Consider the following 25,985-nt stretch of genomic DNA (forward strand, 5'->3'; position numbering starts at 1 on the left):
AGCCCTTTGAGAATCCTAACTTTATTAAAAAAAAAGTCTTAGTTCCAGAATCCCACCTCTTTTGAGTGCAAAGCTGTTATGCCCATCTCCCATAGAAAAACTATAACCTTTAAATTGATTAAATAAAGTATGGTATTTTCCAATGGTGAAATACTATGTAACCATGAAAAAGAATAAGGCCTTTACAAATGTACTAATGTGGAAAATTCTAAGTGAAAAAAGTAAGTGTAGTATTCTGCGATTCATGTAAGTATAAGAGCATGTATGCATGATTTAAATGCATAAAATATCTCTGGTAGGATTGACAAAACCTAGTAATATTATTGCCTCTAAGAGAGAGAATAGTGAAAGAGACTTGAAATTTCCCTGTACAAACACTAGTTTTCCTAGTAAAATAAATTTCTAAAAACCCAGTTCCCAGTTCTTTGGTTATGTGCTCACCCTCTAGTTTTGAGTTCCCTCTTTATTTTTGGCACATGGGAATTTCTCTTTCTTTCAAACTCTGATTTTTTTCAGTTTGTGCACTTTTTTAAAAAATCAAGAATGCCTGTACATTCAGAGCAAAACAGGAATCAAAAGTATCTTCATTCTCCATCTTACCAGAAGTCTAAAGCTTCCCCAGACACATGCTGATTTTTGTAATTAGCAGAAGCCAATGGGTTTCTTTCTGAGCCCAGAATTTTAATGTAACCCTTCCTTTTGTGATGTAATTGTTAATATAGTTTTAGCTGGCTTGCTCTCTTTTAAAAGCCCCTTTGCTTTCTGGTTTCAGGCTTGCTGAAGTTTGCTGAAGATCTTGGCATGGGAGGTGCCAAAACACAGATGATATCCCTTGGCCAAGGCCAAGGTCCTATTGCAGCCAAAATGATCAACACTGCCGTCAGAGAAGGGACCTGGGTGGTCTTACAGAACTGCCATCTAGCCACAAGCTGGATGGCTGCTCTGGAGAAGATCTGTGAAGAGGTGATTGTTCCTGAAAGCACCAACATCAGATTCAGGTGAGATGCTGCTCCGCTTCTGCCTGTCTCTGGGCCCCAGCTTGAGCTCCAGACAACATTCCGGTGGCAGGGAAGGCAAAGATGAAAAAGGCACAATTCTGCCTTTAAGGAGTGTGGGATCAATACATGGCTCTCCCACCACCCATGACAAGGACTGGCTAGCAGGTACCTGGCCATGAAGAATGGGTATTGTTTTGGAAATGGATTGTAACTGCCTCCTTATCCCCTTTTGGGAGTGGCTTCTTGCCATGTGACTGCTCCTTGAACTTTTCCTTCTGCGTATGCACACTGATGTAATGTAGCTCCAGTCCACGTGTAGGTTTGTACAACCTAGACCTTTGCTGGCATTGTCTGGGACCTCTTATAACAAGCCTCAGACTGGAGGAGGTGTGGTCTCTCTCGCACTGACCCACTGCCATCAGTGCACGCCCCTGTAATGTGAGTAACAAATGGCATGTCCACATCAGCTAGACTACCAGGTGGTTTTTTTCAGAACACCACAAACACAAGCAGCTCCCTGGCTTGGGAATCCCGTGCTACGGGAGCTCTCAATCTAGCAGAAGGCAGCCCACAGATGAATAATGTTCATGTTCTAAGAAGAAGCATGGAGCACAGAAAAGGGAAGGGAAAGTTGGGGAAGACCTGGAGAAATGAGAGTTGCCTGGGGTTTTGAAAGAGTAGGAGTTTGCCAAGAAGGACATTCCAACAAAGGGGACAGCATTTGCAAAAGCAAAGACGCATATTAAGGAAATACTGAAAAGTTATTCTATGACTCTGGGGCACATTCAGTGAGAAGTCGTTGAGAGGAGGTGATAGGAAATGTATTTGAGAAAGTATATGAAATGTCAGCAAATCTGATTTTAAAAAATATTTCCTCTTTAAAAATATCTCACTTGTAGTCTAGGCACCATTGTTCTTGCTCTAGCCTACATTTCTTGGGGTCCATGGAATTTTAATCAACATTGGAAACAGCTAATTATTTTGTTGTGAACTTTAAAGCCCAGTAACTGGGCCTTGGGTTTTGCATTTGCAGAGTGAAGAGAGGTACCAGGCAGACTTCAAAACCCCATCCAACTTAAATGTTTAGTGATTCTCTCATTCCAGGTACAGATCAGTGAACAATGGCCAGTGGGCCAAAATTAGTCTATTGCTTGTTTTTGTATGGCTTGTAAGCTAGGAATAGTTTTCACATCCTTAAATATTTGAAAAAACTCAAAAGAAGAATGTTTCATGACACATGAAAATTATATGAAATTAAAATTTCATTCCCATAAATAAAGTTTTGTCCAAAAACAGCCATGCTCCAAGGGCAGGCGTAAATTGACCCACCCGCCCGGGATTACGGAGCGGCCAACAAAATTAGTAGAGCTGCCCAGAATCCCTGGAGGAGAGACCGGAGTAAGGATTAACCGTAGAGTCCTGGAGCTGACTTCCTCCCATTTCCGTAGTCCCCATTTGGCGAGGGCAAGCAACGCACCCAAAGAGCCAAAAGTGGGGAAAATACACAATAGAAGACCCTAAACTGACCAGTGCCGGAAGCTCGCTGGCCAGGGGGGCCAGACGAGCATGCGAAGTCACGAATAAGGCCCCTGGTCTGGGGCAAGCACATGCGAGCCCAGGCAGGCGGGGGATCCTGCCGCGCTGGGAGTGCGCTCAAGAAGCCAGCGTGAGAGTGCAGAGAGATCCCAAAAAATAGCCCAGCCCTGACGGAAAGGGTCACAGAGCTGCCCCAAGCAGGAGTCAGACAGGAGACTCCTCGAAGGCTCAATCAAACAACCCAAGGTCCTATAGGGTCAACAACTGACATCATCAGAGGCAGGCCCAGAAAGAAAAGTAAAGGACAAAAACACTTAACAGACTCTCACAAAAATGGGAAGAAAAAGAAGTTCCCCCCAAATGAGTGGAAAAGGGGACTCCCCACAGAGAAAGCTAAATGAAATAGAGGCAAGGGAACTATCAGATACTGAATTCAAAACAATGGTTCTAAGGAAACTGAATGAGCTCAGCCAGCTCAAAGATAACTATGAGAAACTGCAGAGAAACTATCAGGATCTTACAGTAAACTTTATCAGCCTGGAAAAGGACATAGAAACTATCAAGAAGACACAAGAAGATATGAAGAATGCCATTTCTGAATTGAGGAACACAGTAGAAGGAATCCAAAGCAGGTTGGATGAAGCCGAGGATCGAATCAGTGAGATGGAGGATAACGTAGAAAGAAGCTCCCAGAAAGAGCAAGAAATGGAAAAAAGACTGAAAAAGAATGAAGAGGCATTTAGGGAAATGCAGGACAACCTGAAACGCAATAATATCCATATAATAGGGATACCAGAAGGAGAAGAAGAGGAGCAAGGGATAGAGAACCTCCTCGAAAAAGTAATGATGGAAAATTTCCCTAATTTGAGGAGAGAAAGGCTTTCATGGATCCAGGAGGCACAGAGGATCCCACTCAAGAGGGACTCAAGGAGGTCCACTCCAAGACACATCATCATTAAAATGGCAAATGTCAAAGACAAAGAGAGAATCCTCAAGGCAGCAAGGGAGAAGGTGAAAGTAACATACAAGGGGGCCCCGATACGCCTAGGAGCTGACTTCTCAACAGAAACACTGCAAGCCAGAAGGGAATGGCAACAAATATTCCAAGCCATGAAAAACAAGGGCCTACAGCCAAGGCTGCTCTACCCAGCTAGGCTCTCCATTAAAATAGAAGGGGAAATACAGTGTTTCCCAGACAAGAGAAGACTAAAAGAATACATCTCTACCAAACCAGCACTCCAAGATATGCTAAGGGGTCTGGTTTAAGCAGATGAAGGAAAAGAATGAGAGAGAGAGGAATGCAGGTACAAAGAGAAAAGATGAGTAAGTTTCTATCAGTAATGTCTCTCAATGTGAATGGACTAAATGCCCCAATCAAGAGACACAGGGTAACTGAATGGATAAGAAAACATGACCCACACATATGCTGTCTACAAGAGACCCACCTCAGAGCAAGAGACCTACACAGATTGAAAGCAAAGGGATGGAAAAAAATATTCCAAGCAAATGGGCATGAGAAAAAGGCCAGGGTTGCCATACTTGTATCAGACAAAGTAGATTTCAAAACAAAGGCCATAAAGAGAGACCCAGAGGGGCACTTTATGATACTTAAAGGAAGAATCTATCAAGAAGACATTAACATTGTAAACTTATATGCTCCCAATACAGAAGCCCCCAAGTTTATAAGGAAATTGTTGGATGACTTCAAAAAAGATATAAACAGCAACACACTGATAGTAGGGGATTTCAACACCCCACTGTCAAAAATGGACAGATCTTCCAAACAAAACATTAATAAACATATTGTGGCCCTGAATGACACACTGAATCAAAGAGACTTAACTAACATATATAGAACCTTACATCCCAAAGAAGAAAAATACACATTCTTTTCAAATGCTCATGGCAGTTTTTCAAAGATAGACCACATGATAGGACACAAAGCAAACCTCAGCAAATTCAGGAAAATTGAAATAATACCAAACTTTTTCTCGGACCACAAGGGCTTGAAACTGGAAATCAACCTCAAAGAGAAACTTCAAAAACTTGCAAACTCATGGAGACTGAACAAGAGACTATTAAACAATGAATGGGTCAATAATGAGATAAGAGAAGACATCAAAAAATTTCTGGAAACACATGAAAATGAACAGACAACAGTCCAAAACCTATGGGACACGGCAAAGGCAGTCCTGAGAGGGAAGTTCGTAGCAATACAGGCTTACCTAGAAAAGATAGAAACATTTCAAATAAAAGACCTAACACTACAACTTCAAGAACTGGAGAAACAACAACAAATAAACCCCAGAGCAAGGAGAAGGAAGGAAATAGTCAAGATTAGAGCAGAACTGAATGACACAGAGACGAAAAGAACAATTCAGAGGATCAACCAATCCAGAAGCCGGTTCTTTGAAAAGATAAATAAAACTGACAAGCCTTTAAGCAGACTCATCAAGAAAAAAAGGGAGAGGACCCAAATTATAAGATCAGAAATGAAAGAGGAGAAATAACAACTGATACCACAGAAATACAAAGGATCGTCAGAAAATACTATGGACAATTATATGCCAAGAAATTTGAAAATCTGGATGAAATGGACAAATTTTTAGAAAAGGATAATCTTCCAACACTGAAGAAGGAAGAAACAGAAAGCTTGAACAGACCGATAACAGCTGGGGAAATTGAAGCAGTAATCAAGAAACTCCCAGCACACAAAAGCCCAGGGCCGGACGGTTTCACAGGAGAATTTTACAAAACATTTAAGGAAGAGCTAACCCCTGTCCTTCTCAAGAGACTATTCCAAAAAATCCAGGAGGAGGGAAGACTCCCAGACTCTTTCTCTGAGGCCAGCATCACCCTGATCCCAAAACCAGATAAAGACCATACAAAGAAAGAAAACTACAGGCCAATTTCGCTGATGAACATAGATGATAAAATCCTCAACAAAATATTGGCAAACCGCATCCAGCAATACATTCAAAAGATTATCCATCACGATCAAGTGGGATTCATCCCAGGGATGCAGGGATGATTCAATATACGCAAATCAGTAAACGTGATACACCACATAAATCAAAGAAAAGACAAAAACCACATGATCATCTCGATAGATGCAGAAAAGGCATTTGACAAGGTACAGCACCCATTTATGATCAAAACACTCAGCAAAATGGGAATCAATGGGGCATTCCTCAACGTAATAAAGGCCATATATGAAAAACCTACAGCCAATATCATACTCAACGGGCAAAAACTGAAAGCTTTCCCACTAAGATCGGGAACACGCCAAGGATGTCCGCTCTCACCGCTTCTTTTCAACATCGTATTGGAAGTCCTAGCCACAGCGGTCAGACAAGAGAAAGAGATAAAAGGCATCCAAATAGGAAAGGAGGAAGTAAAGCTATCATTGTTTGCAGATGACATGATAGTGTACATAGAGAACCCTGTAGACTCTACCAAAAAACTCCTCAACCTAATAAGTGAATTTGGCAAAACAGCAGGATACAAAGTCAACATTCAGAAATCAAAGGCATTTTTGTACACCAGCCATGCAATAGAAGAAGAAGAAATCAGAGAAAAAATACCATTCGATATAGCAAAACGAAAAATAAAGTACCTAGGCATAAATTTAACCAAAGACATAAAAGACGTGTACGCAGAAAACTATACAACATTGAAAAAAGAAATTAAGGAAGACACAAATAAATGGAAGCATATACCGTGCTCATGAATTGAAAGAATTAATATCATCCAAATGTCCATACTACCCAAAGCAATTTATAGACTCAACGCAATCCCTATTAAGATACCAATGACGTATTTCACAGAAATAGAACAGACATTTCAAAAATTTATATGGAACCATAAACGACCCCGAATAGCCGCAGCAATTCTGAGAAAGAAACACAAAGTAGGAGGGATCACAATACCGGACATCAAACTCTACTACAAAGCCACTATACTCAAAACAATCTGGTACTGGCACAAGAACAGACCCATAGACCAGTGGAACAGAATAGAAAGCCCAGAAACAAGCCCAGGTCTCTATGGGCATCTAAAATTTGACAAAGGGGGCAGAAGCATAAAATGGAGCAATAATAACCTCTTCAACAAATGGTGTTGGGAGAGCTGGATGGCTGCATGCAAAAAATTGAAATTGGATCATCAGCTGACACCGTACACAAAAATAAACTCAAGATGGATAACAGACTTAAATATAAGTCGCAACATCATAAAAGTCCTAGAGGAGAACATTGGCAGGAAACTCTCAGATATCCCTCGCAGCAATTTTTTCACTGATATGTCTCCTAAAGCAAGGGACATAAAGGAAAGAATAAACAAGTGGGACCTCATCAAAATAAAAAGCTTCTGCATGGCAAAAGAAAACATCAGCAAAATGAAAAGGGAGCCAACCCTATGGGAAAATATATTCGCTAATGATACATCAGATAGAGGTTTGATCTCCAAGATATATAAAGAACTCACTCAACTCCACTCCAAGAAGACAAACGATCTAATCAAAAAATGGGCAAAGGACCTGGGCAGACACTTTTCCAAGGAGGAGATACAGAGGGCCCAGAGGTATTTGAAAAGATCCTCAGCATCACTAGCCATCAGAGAAATGCAGATCAACACCTCACACCGGTCCGAATGGCCATCATAAACAGATCAACAAACAACAGGTGCTGGCGACGCTGTGGAGAAAAGGGAACCCTAGTCTACTGTTGGTGGGAATGCATACTGGTGCAGCCACTGTGGAAAGCAGTGTGGAATTTCCTCAAAAAGCTGAAAATGGAACTTCCTTTTGATCCAGTGATCCCCCTGCTGGACTATACCCTAAGAACACCAGGAAACACCAATACAAAAGAACCTATGCACCCCTATGTTCATAGCAGCACAATTTACAATAGCCACGTGTTGGAAGCAACCTAAATGCCCGTCAGTAGATGATTGGATCAAAAAATTATGGTACATATACACAATGGAATACTACGCAGCAGAAAGAAAAAAAGAACTACTAAACTTTGCGACAGCATGGATGGAACTGGAGAGCATTATGCTAAGCGAAATAAGCCAAGGGGCGAAAGAGAAATACCATATGATCTCACCTATAAGTGGAACCTAACCAACAATACAAAGATGCAAGGAAAATAAGACCAGCAACACTGAAAGGAAAAGAAATCAACAGAGACAAGAGGGAAGGAGGGAGCGGGGGCAGGGAAAGGGAAGGGAAGGGGAAAGTCAAGGAACATATAGCAAGGACTCATGGACAAAACCAAAGGGGAAGAGCTGCGGGAGGGAATGAGGGAGGGGCCAAGGGAAAGTGGTGGGGCTTGGCAGAGACAAATGTATTTGAAAAAATAAATTAAAATAAAATTTAAAAAAAAAACAAAAAACAGCCATGCTCATTTGTGTATTATCGATGCCTGCTTTCATGTTATAAGTAATTGTGACAGATACTACATGGCCTGTAAAAGCCTTAACATTTACCATTTGATCCTTTATAGTAAAAGTTTGTCAACTCTTGGTGTAACCAACAAAGCTTGTTGGATGTTTTCATTTTAGTCATGTCTGCCTGAAAATAGGAAAGTTTTTTGGTGTTTATTACCAAGCCAGATTAGGCTATAGTTGATTCTATTTCTGCAAGACTCAGGTAAGATTCATGTGAGAGCTTAAGGGGGATCCACTAGTTTCAAGAAGTCTATTTGATTTCGGATGGTGAGTCGATTCATTGGCCATAAATGATACGCTCAATAAATAAAAAATTATTCATGCTGACATATAAGGTCTTCTATAATCTGGTCCTAACCTAAAAGTCATAAACTCAATTGCCTAAGAAGCCACGAATATAACATAAATGAGTGAGGAAGACTAGGCACAAGGAATATTTCTCTTTTCACAGCACAGTAGCAACCATCCTGAGCAGTCAGCCTCAGAGTTGGACAGAGGAGGGAGTAGTGGGAACTGCGGTAAACTAGAAGCACATTCTCTGTGGAGGAATGTAGTCACTGCTTAATACCAGCTATTGTGCCATTCAGGGGTGCAGGCCTCTTGTGATCAGATTTTCTGATTATCTTAAAGGGAAGAAAGGAATCTAGAATTTTAAAAGAAAGTCCTAGGTTTTTAAAAGTTGGTAACTACTTCAAAAATATATTACAGCGTTGTATTGGTTTTTATGGTGTGAGCTAAACATTACCAGTTTATGGTCTCTTCCTTCCCTCTCTGAGTCCTGTGCCTGATCCACAACAGATAGTCCACCAAGCCTTACCACATCCTGTCTCTTTCTCTTCCCTGTGGTTGCTCAGCCTGTGTCCTGTGTTTTTAAGCCCAGATCCACCTGTTGGAAATCCCTCTGATGTTTAGCAAAACAAACCAACAAACAAAACCCTGCAAAAATGAAACAAATCAGGATTCAACAGTGTGTATGTAACTTGAGCTTGAGTAGGAAATATACATGAATAAAAACCTGGAAGAAAATATGGCAAAATATTAACCTCTAAAACCATAGTTTTTTCCTTCTATATAGTTTTACATATGAGGGGGATATCCCCAAAATGGAATTATCTTCTGGAGGGCAGTCCCCTGTAGGACAGGCTTTCCCCGCGAGGTGAATGTTCTAGGAGACCTTCTGTGTCAGTGTACTAGCTGCCATTGTTATGAGAAGCCATGCTCAAATTCAGTAAACTTTTATTGAAGACTCTTTCAATGTGTTTGCCCATTTCATAATGGGTGACTTAAGACCACACCTGGCCACACCACACTGAAATGTTCAGCAGTTTTTTTTACCATAAACAGCATGAAAACCCAATCCCCACCCTCCCTATTCACCCAGTCTTGCCCCGAGTGACTTCTTGTTTTCCCAAGTGAAAAAAGTCCTCAAAAGGAAATGTTTTGCCAATATGAAATCGGTGAAACAAAAAACAGCAGAAGCACTAAAAGGCATCAAAATCAATGAATTCAAAAACTGTTTTAAGCAGTGACAAAAACGTCTCCATAGGTGTGTTGCATCAAATGCAGAGTACTTTGAGGGTGACTAAAGTTTAAACATGTAAGAATAAATACACAATTTTTTATACATAAATTCCCTTTTTGGGGGGTACCCCTCTTATTTTCCCTTTTTTTTGTGGGCATAGATAAACTACTAAACTTCGCAACAGCATGGATGGAACTGGAGAGCATTATGCTAAGCAAAATAAGCCAGGGAGCGAAAGACAAATACCATATGATCTCACCTATAAGTGGAACCTAATGAACAATACAAAGATGCAAGGAAAATAAGACCAGCAACACTGAAAGGAAAAGAAACCAAGAGAGACAAGAGGGAAGGAGGGAGTGGGGGCAGGGAAAAGGAAGGGAAGGGGAAAGTCAAGGAACATATAGCAAGGACTCATGGACAAAACCAAAGGGGAAGAGCTGAGGGAGGGAAGAAGGGAGGGGCAAGGGAAAGTGGTGGAGGGTAGGCAGGGACAAATGTATTTGAAAAAGTAAGTAAGTAAATAAATAAATAAATAAGAAGTATTCCATATTTTCAAGACCCCTTTAAAATACCGTTTTCTCTATAACAGAGGTCAGCAAACTTTTTCTGTAAAGAGCCAGATAGTAAATATTTTAGACTTTGCAGGCCATATCATCTCTGTTGTAACTAGTCAACTCTGCATCAAAGCAACCATAACTAAACTGTAAATGAAGGTGTGTGGCCATAAAATCTTATTTACAAAAACAGGTCCTGGATTTAGCTCCCTGGCCATAGTTTGCAAACTTCTCTCCCCAATCAAAACCTCTTTTTCCTGTGAACCCCTACAGTCCATTATTTCCCTTCCTCCTGATGGTCCTGGTTTTATAATGCCTGTATTATAGCATTCCATTTGCTTGTATTTTCTCCCCTCTTTGAACCCATTTTCTCCCCTAACAGCAAGGCTATTAAGTATCTGGAAGCTAGAATCAATGTTTTGCGCACTTCAGCCTCTTCTGGGGTGCAGTGTATAGTCCTTGACCAGTCCAGCAGGGGAGGACCAGGTATGCTGATTAACAAAGTCTTTAAAGTCAGAGAGCCCAGAGTTCACATCTCAGTTGAGCTGTTTCTAGTGCTGTGTACTTGAAAAACCCACTTGACATCTCCAAGCTTTATTTCCTCAATGGTGAGAGGGGGTAGCAAACCCCTCTACAGAGAGTGGCTATGAAGACGAAAGGAAATGAAGGGATATATTAAATTCTTAGCATAGGGTTTGGCATCTGGCAGTGCTTAATCAATGGTAGCTATTATTTTTTGTTATTGCTTTTTCAATTCAAGTTATTGCATTACTCTAAGCAGTTGGGTCTGCTGTCCTTCCAGACTCTGGCTAACCAGCTATCCATCGAAGCATTTTCCAGTCAGCATCCTACAGAATGGGGTCAAAATGACCAATGAGCCTCCCAAAGGGCTCCGGGCCAACCTTTTGCGCTCCTACCTCAATGACCCCATCTCAGATCCTGTATTCTTCCAAAGCTGCACAAAGGCAGTGATGTGGCAAAAGCTGTTGTTTGGCCTTTGCTTCTTCCATGCTGTTGTTCAGGAGAGGCGGAACTTCGGACCACTGGGTAAGAGATGACAGCACACATGGGTTGCCTGGGGAAGGCCACAGACAGATACAGGTGTGTGTTCAGGTTATACTCAGAGAGGGCTGCCAGTAAAATGTGGTAGAATTATGTTCCATGTGATCTTTGGGACGTACTTACACTAAATATGACTTGTTTATCAGAAATTATAATTTTACTGAGTGTCCTGTATTTTTACTTAATAAATCTGGCAACCCTGTAACCAGGTGAGTGTCACTGTCAGGAAAAGAGGTGCTGCTCTTAAATCAGAAGGCCCCTAATTACTGAATTAATGTGAGAATGAGAAATTTGTAAGCCCTTCCCTTTGGTTTACACTTGTCTATCTTAGGCACAATGACCATTCTCCTTGGAGTTGTCATCAGGTAATTTATAACATTTAGGTAACTCTCTTTATATCTGCATAACAGTGAAAGAAATACAGCTGGGACATATTTGTTTGTGCTTCTTCCTCAAAAATATATGTTTTTAATCTTAGCAGTCCTCAGCCTAACTTAACTAAATACTAATCTAATACTTGTGTTGGAGCAGATCATCAAACTGCTAAAAACAAACCCCATGTCATTGTGGATTAAGACTGGATTTCTTCTCACCCATGGCTGCTTCTGATTCTGTTCAACAGCCTTAAAATGACCCTCTTCAGGGTATTCTCAACCATTCTTTTTAGATAAGGAGTAAAATTGCCTCTTGGTGATTCTCTCTGAGCATCCTCTTTCTTTCCTTCTACCTACATACCTCAGCCCAGTTAGCTGCCCAGACTGAGACAGCCAAGGGGGATGGTTCTGCTGCACCTGCCTTTCATAGTCAGGTCCTCCCACAGCCACTATCCCACCATGCAAGATCTCCAAACATCCATGCAATAGCTGGGCTTGCAACCAACTGCCCAGTTGTGTTCTGTTTGCCAAAACACAAATTTTGTTATTTTGCTTTTTAAAATTATTTTTAATCTGAATGTGAATGTTTAGGAGGAAATGAAAGGTCTCTGTTGAGCACAGGTCCGATCAAACCCTGTTTTATTATGTCAAGTCCAGTTCACACACTTATGTTATTTGTCCAACCCCCTGGGCATTTGCCATTATACTCTTCGAAATAATAAGTAATAGTTTTGTCAAGGCTGGCCATCCAGTCCTCCCATGGATGCCAGGAGGAGAGTCTCAAAACTAACTTATTTTGGTGGCCCAGTTGTAGATGCTGCCCTCTAGCTATGCCTTTGTGTTATTTTTGGACCTCTGTGTGTTACCACAGTATTCCAGCCCGGGTGAATAATTCTCATTCCACAAATCCCAGGGTGCTAACATCTCCCTTAAAAAATGGAGAGATCCATAAGGAAACTGATTCTAGAATGGATCTTTTCTCAAGCCAAATGGTTTACAAGTAGGCAGTAATTATATTCATGTGGCTAAAAAAGGCTCTTGACTCATGTTCATGTCTAATTCCACCAGCTCATGTCTGAGTGGAAATTAAGAGCCTCAGCCCTGAAGTCTCTGCTTCTTCTCTGCCTCATGCAGGTTGGAATATTCCTTATGAATTCAATGAATCTGACCTGAGGATTAGTATGCAACAGATCCAGATGTTTTTGAATGACTACAAGGAGGTGCCATTTGATGCTCTGACCTACCTGACAGGTACTTATGGGAGCAGCCTTTGCAGCTGTGCACCTCCATGCCCACCCTCTTGTTCCTTTGTTCTCATCTCCATTCATTGGTCCACTCATTCATTCTTTCAGCAAACTCCGAGTTCTTACTAAAGCTGTTAACACGCTAGATATTGTTTTAAAAAACAAAAGAAAGAAAAGAAAAGAGCCCTGACTAGTGTGGCTCAGTTGGTTGAGCATCATCCTGCAAAGTGAAAGGTCACCAGTTCAATCCCAGGTCAGGGCATGTGCCTGGGTTGTGGCTTTGGTTCCTTGTTGGACTGCACACAAGAGGCAATCAATCAATGTTTCTCTTTCACAACGATGTTTCCCTCTCTTTCTCCTTCCCTTGCCCTCTGTCTAAAAAATAAATAAAATCTTAAATAAAAAGAGAAGAAATTTAAGATAGAATTCCTGTCCTCAAATGGTTCACAGGGAGGAAAATATTATTTTAAATGACAATATAGTGTTAAGTTCAACAAGAGAAACACTTACAAAGTAGAAAGACCATCCAATGATTAAATCTCATTTATGGGGCAGGAGATGATCACAGGAAACTCCCTAAAGGCATAAAGATGGATTTTTCAGGGATTAGTAGGAGTTTTATAAGTGAAAGAAGAAAGGGATGTAGGCAATGGGCTATACCCCTTTCTGAGGAAGGAGAGTATTCTCAGCAGAGAGTCTCTGAGGTTAAAAACTTGCTATTTTGTGTTAAAGCAACCCAATCAACACAATTTAATCAGCAACCTTTTATTTGTCACCTAGTATATAATATGGAAGAATGTAGATATATAAAACTTGGTTTTGTCCTCAAGGATAAAATAGGAATATGCTTAATGAATGGAATGCCATGGCCAAAGGTCAAATGCAGCTCAGTGGAAAAAACCTACATTTTTAAGACCACACAAAAATTTCTTCCTCAGCTCCATGTGTTAAGGAGTTTGGATCCTCTCCCCAGTCATGTGGCAGGCACTTTATACACACTGTCGACATAAGAAACATCCAAACCTATAGAGACCTATAGATTCCTTTATAAGAATTTATTTGAGCCCTGGCTGTTATGGCTCAGTGGATTGAGTGCTGGCCTGGGAACTGAAAGGTCACCAGGTTGATTCCCAGTCAAGGCACATGCCTGGGTTGCAGGCAAGGTCCATAGTTGGGGGTGTGCGAGAGCCAACTGATCTATATATCTCTCACACATAGATGTTTCTCTCCCTCTCTCTCCCCCTCCCTTCCCCTCTCTCTAAAAATAAATAAAATCTTTCTTTTAATAATTTATTTGAGCCAAACAGAGGATATGCCTGGAAGCAAGAGCTCAACAGACTGAGAAAAATGCTTCCCAGAATGGCAGTTTGCGGCTTCTTTCTGCATTTGAAATTAAGGAGAGAATGAGAGGAAGGTTACATGGAGGTGGGAGAAAGCAAGGTGGGAATCAGATTCCAAGAAAGTTAATATTATATGCTGTTTTGAGGATGGTTTCACTTGAGGGCTCTGAAAAGAAGCATTTCAGACATGTGTTAACCTAGATGCACAGAAACAATGGACAAGACTTACTCAAGGCAAAGATAAAACTTTTATTAAAGGAGTTATATGCCTGGGGTGTGACTACAAGCCATGACCTGCTCAGTGTGGAATTTATTATCAGATCATCTGTGAGGTTGCATTCTGTGGAACCACTTCTCTGTCCACAGCAGATGAGCACTTTGAGTCTCACAACAATCTATGAGCTCCATGTTAATAACTAACTTCATAACTGAGGAGACTGAAGCTTAAGAGCAGTGGTTCTTGACCATGGCTGATTTTCCCCACCAGGGGACATTCGACAATGTCTGGAGACATTTTTGGGTTGTCACAACTAAATAGGAGTGTTACAGGGTGGATGCCAGGGATACTGCTAGAAATCCTATAATGCACAGGACAACCCACATCACAGAACTCGCCAGTCCAATATGTTAACAGTGCTAAGGCTGAGAAGTCCTGCTCTCAAGTGATTAAGTTCATTTGCAGAAAGTCACACAGATCTTCACTGTGTCCCATGACACAAAACCCCAAGTTGTAACCATACACAGGTCTGGCTGCCTGTAGTAACGAAAGCTGAAATCGTGAGACAGATACTGGTACAAAGGAAAGTGAGTTTTTTGTTTTGTTTTGTTTTTTACTTTTTCCTTTAATCCTCACCCGAGGATGTGTCTAGCAATTTTAGAGAGAGAGAAGAAGAGAGAAACATTAATTAGTCAATCAGCCACCTCCCATACACACCCTAGCTGGGAGTCAAAACTGCAACCCTGGCATGTGCCCTGCCCTGACCAGGTATCAAACCCACAGCCTTCTGGTGCACAGGACAATGCTCCAAACAACTGAGCCATTCAGCCAGGACAAGGAAAGTGGTTTATTCAGATACCAGCAATCTGAGAAGATGGGGGATCCTTGTCCCAAAACTCATCTTAACATCTCAGGGCAGGCAGCAGTCTTTAAAAGGAGGGAGAGGAAAAGCAGAACAAAGAAATCGAGGAGGGAATTGAAAAGTTCTTTATGGGCAGAAGAGCACGATCCATTCTGATAAGGACCTTGAAACTGGTCAAGCTATCATCTGGTATGCATCATCCTGGTCTTTATCATCCTGGTTTTGCATCATCTGGGTTTTACAGTTGAAGGTCAGCATATCTCCCAGAGCAGGGATGACTGAAGGTTAGAGTTTGTATCTTTTGAAGTTAGTTCCTATACATATGTGTTGTTTATCTACAAGCTACCTGTTAGAGTCAGCACTTACAGAAACAATGTCAAAAGAATGGTGGTGTGGGTTACAATCCCCCACTGTTACAAAGTGACACACACAGCATAAATCCCGTGGATATTAGTTTGTTGAAGATCTCCAGAAGCACAGAGGTCTTCTGCACTGTAGAATGAATGCATGATTACCCTGGCATATGGTCTTAGTACTGAACTGCTTGCAGCTCAGAAACCATCCTGCCCCAACTATGCCAGCTGGCTTGAAAATAGTAACTTTGCAACTGTACAGTCAGCATAGACTAGTTAGGCTGAGGTAACAAACAATCCCTAGTCTCAAGGGTGTGAGACATCAAAAGCCCATTTTGTGCCCAACTGACATGGTCCGCATGAATCGGCATGTAATTATGTCAAGGGAATTGTTGGCAAAGTTTTCACAAACTTTTGATGACACCATCTTAACATATAGGTGTGCAATCACTCCCACAGAGATAGCACTGAAGGGCTCACACCAGGAATTAAATGTACTAGAACCTGTCACTGAGTCCCACCCTATTACAAGGGGCCCAGGGAAGTATAACCTTCCTATGTGCCTGGAAGAGAGAAACAGTTAATCAAGAGAGTAGACATAAAAGTTGCTATAAAGAAATGCTTCTTCCTTCATAAACACAAAACCCAGAGCCTGCAGGAGTATCCCCTGAAGGAAAGTTTGCTGAAGAGGGAGTGGTCACAGAACCTTCCATCAAGACTCTGTTCTTGAGATTTATCTTCGTTTGGGTCCCTCTTGGGTGCCTGATAGCACTGTTACACTGACTTCAGGGTACAAACTACTCTTCTTTTAATATTGTAGTTCTAGTGCTGTCATAAACCTCTTTACAGCTGAGACAAGCCACTTAATGTTCAAACTAAACTATGCTAAAGGTCTGGGAAGTCAACAGAGGGAGCTTCACACATCTAGATGGTCTGGTTTAAGGTGAAACAGCTTCTGTCAAATTACTCAAACACATAAACTTTCCCTTAGTTCCTTATTTCTCCTTTGACAAGCCATTAGGATCCTCCTCCTAGACGTTTAGACCCCTCCAACTCAGGACCAAGAAAAGCTGATGCCTCCTATCCCCAATTTGGACCATACTACCTGTCCCTTTGTCTGTAGATCTGGATTGGAAATGAGCCTTCAGGAGAGCCCCTGTACATACACACACACATCTGTCTTATCCTTGAAGACTAGAGTGTTATCCACAACCACCAAATACTAGGTGGTACCATATACTATGGAATCTATACCAGCTAGAAAATGTGTCATGGGCTTAGCAAGGTGAATTTGATGTCCCCTTCAAAGAATTACCTAACTCTTCTTGTCAAAATCTGGGTATAGAAACCCGAGTCTCAGAGAATGATGTTAATGATGGAGGTGGAGTGGAGAAATCATATCCCAGAGCAGTATAAGTAGGATAATCTCACCTTTCTAGAAAAGACTCATATGTGAGTCTTGTAATAGCTATAGTTAATTGAATGCTTTTGGTGTGCTAAGCTTTGTGCTAAATATTTCATAGGCATATTAGCCACAGCCTTGTAAGATGGGCACTGTAGTTATCTACACTTCTTGATGGATGAGAAACTGCAGAGGCTGGAACCCAAAAATGGGCTGGAAGTGGCAGAGCTGGAATCCAGGAATGTCTCATGCCAAAGTTCCTGACCTCAATCACATTTCTGTAATGTCTTTCACATACATGTACATGCATGTGTATGCATGCACACACATACATCTGAAGGATGCCTAAATGTTATCTCTGTTGGAATTATTGGTGATTGTATTGCTTTTCTTTTAGTTTTCTCTATTTTCTAATTTCTGATGTGAGCATGGATTATTTTTGTAGCAACCATAATACCAAATAGGCCTGGTCTCATTCCAAGCGGAGCATGGTTTCAGCAACCCTGGATCTCAACAGAGCTCCTTATCTCAAAAAATCTTCTGTCTTGGTTAATGGCAAAGTTCATTATGACCTTCATGGGCTCAACTTCTTCCTCTGCTGATTTTCTCCAGGAGAGTGTAATTATGGAGGTAGAGTGACTGATGACAAAGACAGGCGTCTCCTGCTATCCCTTCTGTCCACTTTCTACTGTAAGGACATCGAGCAGGACCATTACTGCGTTGCTCCTGGAGACACTTACTACATTCCTCCCCATGGCTCCTACCAGGTGAGGAGCAGTGGAGAGAGAGGCCCCTCTGTGTTCCAGAGGAGCTCAGCAACCTGCATGTGGCTAGGGAATGCAGTGTAGGTAATGAGGGCCCAGGGGTAGCCTTGAGCTCCCTGATTTGTATCTATAGCTATTTCCCAAAAGCCTATGAGACACACATTATTACTTTATAATGAATGCTGGGTATTTGGTAGATAAGGTCTTTCAAAATAGGAGTTTTTTCTGGAGAGTAAGAGGGCAGTTAAGATGAAGCCTTGGTAGTGAAAAGGCTGGAAATTGCTACTTGAAAAAATAAAAGGCTCAGAAGGTGGTAAAAAGGGAGTACCAAAAAATTGGATAGGCGGATGAGAAAGGAAAGAAGAAAACAAGAAATCTGAAGAAAGTACCAAAAGGAGCAAGCTTCTTTTATTGAGCCCCTGTTATACATCAAGGCCTCATTCCTTTATAACCTCATTGGTCTTCCCATTGACAGATAAGGAAACTTGTGTTTCAAGTAACTAGCTCAATGTCACACAGTTTGTGTCATGGCTAGATCCAAACCCAGCCCTGCCTGACTCCAAATCCCACAAATGCAGAAGAGCTTAGGCTGTGTGTGTATGTGTGTGTGTGTGCGCACACATGTGTGTGCATGTGTCCAATGTTTCCAATTTGGTGTGATTCCTTCCTTGGTTGAATCTCACCAAGGCCTAAGTGATCTGTGGGACTGCAGGGAACTTACATTTATGTCAACTGAATATTTTCCTTCCAGTCCTATATTGAATATCTCAGGAACCTCCCCATCACAACACCCCCAGAAGTGTTTGGCCTCCACGAGAATGCTGACATCACCAAGGACAACCAGGAGACCAATCAGCTGTTCCAGGGGGTGCTGCTGACTCTCCCCAGACAGGCAGGAGGGAGTGGCAAGTCTTCTCAGGTAACCTTGCTTGAGTTCAATTTCCCAGGCAGTTTTCCATCCAGGGGTGGGGCACAAGATTATGGCTGATGAGCAAGAAGGCAGAAAAGTGGAGGTGTAGGAGTCCCTGGAGGGAGGGCACAGGTGTCCTGGTCTTATGGCTAAGGGTCCTCAGAGAGAGAGTGGAAGGAGCACAAGTGTTTCCAGAATGTCATTCATTCCTGCATAACTTATGACTTGTTTCTATACCTACATATTGGCTATACTCCCTTTATATAATATTTTAACACCAACTCTATTTGGCTTAAAATCATTTATTTCAAAAACCACACATGAGTACCATTAATGGAAACCCAGTCTCATTTCCATAAAGTCATAACAGCCACAAAAAAAAAAAAAGAAAAGAAAAAAAAGAAAGAAAAGTTAGACAGTTACTATGCTCTTTCCAGATGGCACTACTGAGGGTTTGCTGGCCTCTTTGGAAAGGGGAGAAACAGCAAGTGTTACAAGGTATTTAGTTAGCATTGGCCTGAGACTTTCTCCTTGAGGGGAATGAAAAGAGAAAGGTGGCCAAAACTGGAAAGGAAGATTACTTTCACACCATGTGATTCACCATGATTTGCTTTATGTCCTAGAAGCACCTGGAATCATTTTGGGGGCATTTCATGGTCAGTTCACTATCCTATTTACAAATGAGGGCAAAGCGAACCCTGTGAGGGGAAGTGACTTGCTTCAAAGCATCCATAGACTCTGGGGAAAAGTCAGAACCACTAGCTCCTGATTCCAAGACACCTTCCTCTCTCCCTCCCTCCTTTTTCTTCCTCACCTTCTGAGCTCTGCCATGTCAATCCCTTAGCTGTGGATTTTGCATATTTGGTGTCTTGACTGGTTCATAGTGCCAGAAGTAGGAATAGCTCTGAAGGAAAACCAGCCTGGTTGGGGCATCTCAATTTAGGGGTCAAAATTCCCTTCACAGTGGGAAGTGGGAAAGGAGTGTACATTCCAGCCTTGCAGAGCTCATACCCAGGTCCTGCTCCTCCTTGTTCTTCTGGGCCTGTCCCTCCATAGTTGGCAAAGCCACTGCTCTAAGCTGTTCTTGTTCAATGCTGAGGAATGGCCTACTTCCTTCCCAGGTGTACTTGTTTACTGGCACTGAGTAAGAGTCCCATCTGTATCAGGAGTTGGTCCTCAGGGACCAGCTCTGGGAGTTGTGGGAGGTTCTCACCCAGGGATGACTTAGGGACAGGAGGAGTTCTGCAGTGTTCTGGGCTGCCCTGAGGCAACCTGGCTGAACCCAAGCAGCTATTCCTGGCCTGGCCCTCAGGCCCTGCTCCAGGTGTGAGAACAGAGCTATCTTTGCTCAGCTTTTTACTTTCTGAGCAAAAAGGTGATGCCCTCCCCAGGGTTAGTGCAAGGTGGTTATCCTCTGACCCTGCCCACCCTCCTCATCAGCAGAATTAGCTTCTGTAGGAACATTCCCAGGAAGGTCCAATAGACTATGTTTATAATGACAAATGCAGACTGCTTCAAGTTTACCCAAAGTCACAGGCTACAGACTTGTTTCTTTTTGACTTCTCTGCACTTTAAGGAAGTAACTGAGGAGCTGACCCAGGATATACTTTCCAAACTTCCGAAGGACTTTGACTTGGATGTGGTCATGAAGTTGTACCCTGTGGTCTATGAGGAATCCATGAACACCGTCCTGAGGCAGGAGATCATTAGATTCAACAGGTGGGCCAGATGGGCTTACTTAAATTCTAGCTAGCAGTTGGAGTGCAAGAGGTGGGATCTAATTGGCAGGAACTGAGATGAACACTGGGTAAGGGGTTGCTTTGTAGAGAAGGTGGTTTGCCCCACCCACGGAAAGGGCTATAAGTAGGACCATACCAACAGTATTCAATCATTCCTTCTATTCATTCTCTCCCATTCATTTATTTGTGTGATATCTGTAAAGTCAGGTCAAAACTAGTACCAAGCACAAGTAAAAGGAATCATTATAGTCACTTTCATCGAGCCCTTGCATACATTTGCATCCAACCACAGAGTAGTCTTTTGAAATTTGTAGAGTTAGTAATTCCTCTACCACCATTTTATAGATGAGAAAACTGAGACACAGGAAGGTTAAGCAACTAGTGCAAGGCCACAAAGTCATTCAGTGGAAAAGGTGAATTTGAACCAGGCTGTCTGATCCCACAGCCCATGCACTTAGCCAATATGTGAAATCAAGGTATATGGAGCAAGAGGAGGGGAGAAGTTCATCCCATTATCTCTTTCACAGAGCTAGGGAAGGGGCATTACGGGCTGAACTTGGGGCTCCCTCCTCACTTCTCCAGTTACTGTATATAGAATTGAGCTCTGTAGGATCCTCTTTTTTCTTTAGTTCAATAAAATATCTATATTTTATTTACCAAGTGAAAAATACTTTTGAGTTGCCACAGGAAGTGGATGACTGACAAGTGATTTAACAAGTTAAGCATGAGACTTTAAGCAGCAACTCAGATTACTTTGAGTTACAAGTGACATGAAAAGAAAAACTACAATTTAGTCCTAGGAATCAGATGGGGAGCGGGGAGAATTTAGCCAATTTGTCCATGTAGTAGAAACATCTTCTTGGTGATGCCTGTGGGATCATCTTGGTTGACTTATACTCAAAACTGAAAGGGCCCCCAAAGACCATATAGGCCAGAAGAGAAAACTCATTGCTTCTGCTTCCAGGGTCCTTACTGCTCCAAACTGTCCATTTTTTGTTTTCTCCATTTGTCTCATTGGTCATTGCTCAACTTTAAGGATAGCTCTGATTCTGAAGGACTAGAAAAGAAGAATGTCATCTAAGAATTTCTTGGCTTTCCTACTCTTAGGGCTCCTCTCTAGATTCAGTAGGCAGTTAGCTATATGGGGGACCAAGCAAAGTGTGGAGTGTGAGCCTAGGATGTTGCACCACCATGGTGAGTCATATAACTTGGCACATACATCCAGACACCAGGCCTAATGGTTTTTCCAGTCCCTGCTGAGTTCGCTGAAGCTAGCTCATCCTTGGTGGTTGCAGGGACTTTCACTAGCCTTGACCAGTGGTGACTGTAATATAAGCAAACAGGGTGACTGCAATCTTATTTTCCAGTGATGGTCAGGATTAATCACATTGGGCAATACTCTTAAATTCCTTCCCACTACCTTTTAGGCCTATTCACCCAGTTTTATGAGAAGCCCCCAATGATTAGGTGACAGTTCAGTTTCCAATTCAGAAGGACCATTATTGTCTTCCTGGAAACTAGCAGAGCTCCTACTTGCAAGAATAGAAAGAAAACTTTTGCAAGTAGGTCATTAGATGTCACAGTTTTAAGAGGCCTGTGGTGTGATGCCCTTGGCTCCTCAGCTGAGCATATGCACCAAATGCTTGAACCTTAAATTCTTCTTAATATGAATGTTTAGTGGTTGCACTTCCACGACCTCTTTTTTTGCATTTGACCATTCTCATGTCCACTTGGCTGGGATTTCATAAATCCTCAGAGATGACAGACTCTCTATGCGGCAGACTCTTTGGCACTCTCAGGTGCCCTCCTGCTGGGCTGGGCCAGCCCTTTTACATAGAGGCAGGTGAACTTGGCATCACCCAGGCAGTCCTTTAGCTCCCTTTTCTTGGGTTTGTACGTCATAGTCAGTCTATTAAAATGAACAAGTTGGATCAAATGGCAATTTAGATCAAAACCCTTAAAACTGCATTATCCTTTGACCTAAAAATTCCACTTTTCGTAGGGAATCATTATATATTTACACAAAGACTGATATGGATGGATGTTCCTAGTGATGTTGTTTGCAGTGACAACTATCTAGAAATAATGTTTCAGCAATAAGGTAATAGTTAAATAAAATGGAACACCTTGAAGTTATTAAAAAGGGTAATTTAAGTCTCTTCAATTAGGGAGTAGATTCCTATGTGCCAAGAGAGAAAAACAGATTACAAAAAAGTAATATAGTAAATCCCATTAAAAGCAGTTTGTTTACATACAGAAAAATCTGGAAAGATATATGTACATCAAAGTTATCTTTAGATGGTGGGATAATGGGTGATTTTTCTAAGCTTCATAAATTTTCTATCTGAATGTACATTAATTGTCTGACCTGCTAAGGAGGGAAAAGTAAAAGAAGTAAAAACAAGAGTCAGTATATTCAGGTAGAATGAGCCCACTGGAGAGCTGGGCTGAGTGGCTCCTTTGTATTTACAGATTGACCAAAGTGGTTCGTAGAAGCCTCATCAATCTTGGCCGAGCAATCAAAGGGCAGGTCCTGATGTCCTCGGAGCTGGAGGATGTCTTCAATAGCATGCTTGTGGGTAAAGTGCCAGCTATGTGGATGGCCAAGTCCTACCCATCGCTGAAGCCCCTGGGGGGCTATGTGGCTGATATGCTGGCCCGCTTGGCCTTCTTCCAGGTACCTGGCAATCAGGGTAACTGGGTACCCGGCATGCTCATTCAGGTAGAGTGGGCATTCTGAAATGACAGACTAGAGGCAGAGGGAGTAGATGAGGCAGCCACACAGCATCCTGGATTGAGCTCCTGCTGGAAACAGTCTTCCCAGAATTGAGGGCAGGAGGGAGTTCAAAATTCTTGGAAAGATTGTAGCCTATGGAGGCAAGAGTAGGAACTATTATAAACGTCACAAATTGGTGGCTCATGGGCCAGGTTTGGCTGAAAGATGTATTTTGTTTGGCTTCCTGGCAATTTAAATTTTTTGAGCTAGCATGTAAACATGGGATTATTGCACCTAAATATTGATGCTTGTCCTGTTAAAGAAAGATCTAAAACATTACTGCATTCTTGCATGGCAACTGTTGGCTACAGGAGTGGCTGTTACTCAGTCCTGGACAACAGCTTGCCTGGAGTTTTTCTTCAAGTAGAAATATATTTCTTTGTACCTTCATTTCAAAAGTGGGAAAACAGAGGCTAAACTGAGAGGTTCCCTGTTTCAAGGAAAAAGAGAAAAAGCGTTTCTTAATGGGACTTATTTACATTACCTGCTTTTGAACTATTTTTGATTTTTTTGTTGTTGTTATTGATTGTTACTTACTTCTGTTGCCCTCCAGGACTGGATTGACAATGGGCCCCCTGTAGTCTTCTGGATCTCTGGATTCTACTTCACACAGTCTTTTTTAACAGGAGTCTCTCAGAATTATTCCCGGAAATACACCATCCCCATTGACCACATTGGATTTGAGTTTGAGGTATGTGTGCTTTGGGTAAGGCCAGCCCAAGGGGTCAACCAGAAAAGCCAATGTTGCCCATTTCTTTATTAGTCTAAACATTTGGATGTGTTAAGGCACAAATACTTCTGAGATGGTACACATGAAATGTTTAGCATCACTTAAATTAGTTCCAAAAGTTATTCCTGGCAGAGGATTCCCAAGGCTTTGTCTCTGTATATAAAAAGGATTCTTTCCAGAAGAAAAACTTGCCAACATTATACCAAGAAAAATGAAAGCATTCTCCCATTTAACATGGTGGACTCTTCATTTGGAAGAATGTTAAAGGTGTCGGGTAGTTCTTTGCTTGTAGTAAAGTTAAAGGAAGGGCCAATAGTCAAATATCACTTTGCCCATACTATATGGAGTGAAAGGAGCAAGATGGACTGTTACAGAGCTCTGTAAAATTTTAAATTCTGTGGAAAGATCCTTTGAGATCTAGTTCAGAGGTCACAAACTGGTTGCCCTAGGTCTTAATTTAGTTCAAGAATAAACTTAACTTGGTGGACCTTTGAAGACAATGTTAAACCAAAACTAATGCAATAAAAAATAATCATAAATGGGGTAAACATTGGAAAAAATATAAAATCATATTTTTTTGTTGTTGAAATGATTATATACTTATAAATTCTAGAATTTGTAAGATAACTGGTTAAATTTACAAAAATCAATAGCCTTTTCCTATTCTAGCAAAAAATACTTAGAAGTGGAAAAAACATTCCATTCACAGTAATAAAAAGATTAGAATTTAAATGATTTTAAAATGGAGCTTATGCTCTTTAGTTCACCATAATTGCCACTACTCCCTGTTCTCCTAAGCCTAGGCCATTTCCTGCATGTACCTGAAGAAATTTGAGTTTACTAACTCTGAATCTAAATTGTGGGGGCTGGAGCTGGCTCATACCAACTCACCAGAGCCAGTTGGAGCTGATATTTAAATAGCTGATAGCCTGAAATTGACCATGGTGAGTCTGTACACTATAGAAATTGACAAAAACTACAAATCAAGGCTTCATTTCTGCCTCCAAATAACTGTTTTATTAGTATGCATATGACTCTAACCCCTCACGTTATAGAACCAGATTCAGAAATGGGAAGGATTGTGCAAGATCACTAAGCTAGTTGCAACTAGTTAATGTGGCCTCTTGACTCCTAGTTCAGTGCATTTTCTGTCTGCCATATAGATATGCCAACTAGAAATCTCACCTGACCCATGTATGGTAGACAGGAATATTATCATAGAAGCCCCAGTGTCTTGGGAGGTGCATCTTGGGAAAGGCAGACCTTGCAGCCACGTTGCACTTTTCCAGACTCCTAATGGTGCTCCATTGGGAAAATGGCAGGTCATGAAACTCATGGCTTCCTCTCTTTCAGGTAACCACACAAGAAACCGCCATGGAGAGTAACCCAGTAGATGGGGCCTACATAAAAGGACTCTTCTTAGAAGGAGCTCGTTGGGACAGGAAGATGATGCAGATTGAGGAATCTCTCCCTAAAATCCTCTATGACCCATTGCCCATCATTTGGCTGAAACCTGGGGAAAGTGCAATGTTCCTGCATCAGAATATTTATGTTTGTCCAGTCTATAAAACCAGTGCCCGGAGAGGCATCCTCTCCACCACAGGCCACTCTACCAACTATGTCCTGTCCATTGAACTTCCCACTGACAGACCCCAGAAGCACTGGATAAACCGAGGGGTAGCCTCGTTATGCCAGCTGGATAACTGATGGCATTTCTCTCAACACAGAAAATAAAAGTCATTTCATTCTAAATTACTGTCTAACTTTCCTTTCTTGAGAGTAACATGGTATGATGATGATAGTGATGATGATGAGGTATTGATAGCGTACTTGCTGTGAGCAAAGTATTTCAGAGCAGTCCTATAAAATAGGTTTTTTAAATCCTTCCCCAAGAACATTTTTTCTCCCACTGCCTTTAGAGAGGAAGAGAAACATTGATGTGAGAGAGAAATATCAATCTGTTGCCTCCCATATGCACTTGGACCAGAGATCGTACACACCCAAACTGGGGATCAAACCCATAAACCTACATATGTGCTCTGACCAGGTATCGAACTCACAAACTTTGAGCTAAGGGACAACGCTCCAACCAAGCCACATCACCAGGGCTAGGTGGTTGTTATCCTCAATTTTATGGCTACAGAAACC

The 25,985-nt window shown here is 41.7% G+C and overlaps 1 protein-coding gene across 1 annotated transcript in view; it reads left to right on the forward strand.

The window, feature by feature from the left end:
- Nucleotides 1-25,570, forward strand: part of DNAH3 (dynein axonemal heavy chain 3) — a 212,814-nt gene extending 187,244 nt beyond the window's left edge. The window contains exons 53-61 of the mRNA XM_054580923.1: nucleotides 773-998; nucleotides 10,867-11,111; nucleotides 12,635-12,751; nucleotides 17,531-17,685; nucleotides 18,434-18,601; nucleotides 20,169-20,311; nucleotides 22,804-23,008; nucleotides 23,661-23,798; nucleotides 25,191-25,570. Coding sequence (XP_054436898.1) covers nucleotides 773-998; nucleotides 10,867-11,111; nucleotides 12,635-12,751; nucleotides 17,531-17,685; nucleotides 18,434-18,601; nucleotides 20,169-20,311; nucleotides 22,804-23,008; nucleotides 23,661-23,798; nucleotides 25,191-25,544 — 1,751 coding nt within the window. The 3' untranslated portion in view covers nucleotides 25,545-25,570. The remainder of the gene's footprint in view (nucleotides 1-772; nucleotides 999-10,866; nucleotides 11,112-12,634; nucleotides 12,752-17,530; nucleotides 17,686-18,433; nucleotides 18,602-20,168; nucleotides 20,312-22,803; nucleotides 23,009-23,660; nucleotides 23,799-25,190) is intronic.
- Nucleotides 25,571-25,985: the final 415 nt, after the last annotated feature.

This window comes from Pteronotus mesoamericanus, unplaced genomic scaffold (assembly GCF_021234165.1).
Source record: "Pteronotus mesoamericanus isolate MK-2021 breed Mesoamerican mustached bat unplaced genomic scaffold, CSHL_Meso_final contig_64, whole genome shotgun sequence".
Lineage (NCBI taxonomy): Eukaryota > Metazoa > Chordata > Mammalia > Chiroptera > Mormoopidae > Pteronotus > Pteronotus mesoamericanus.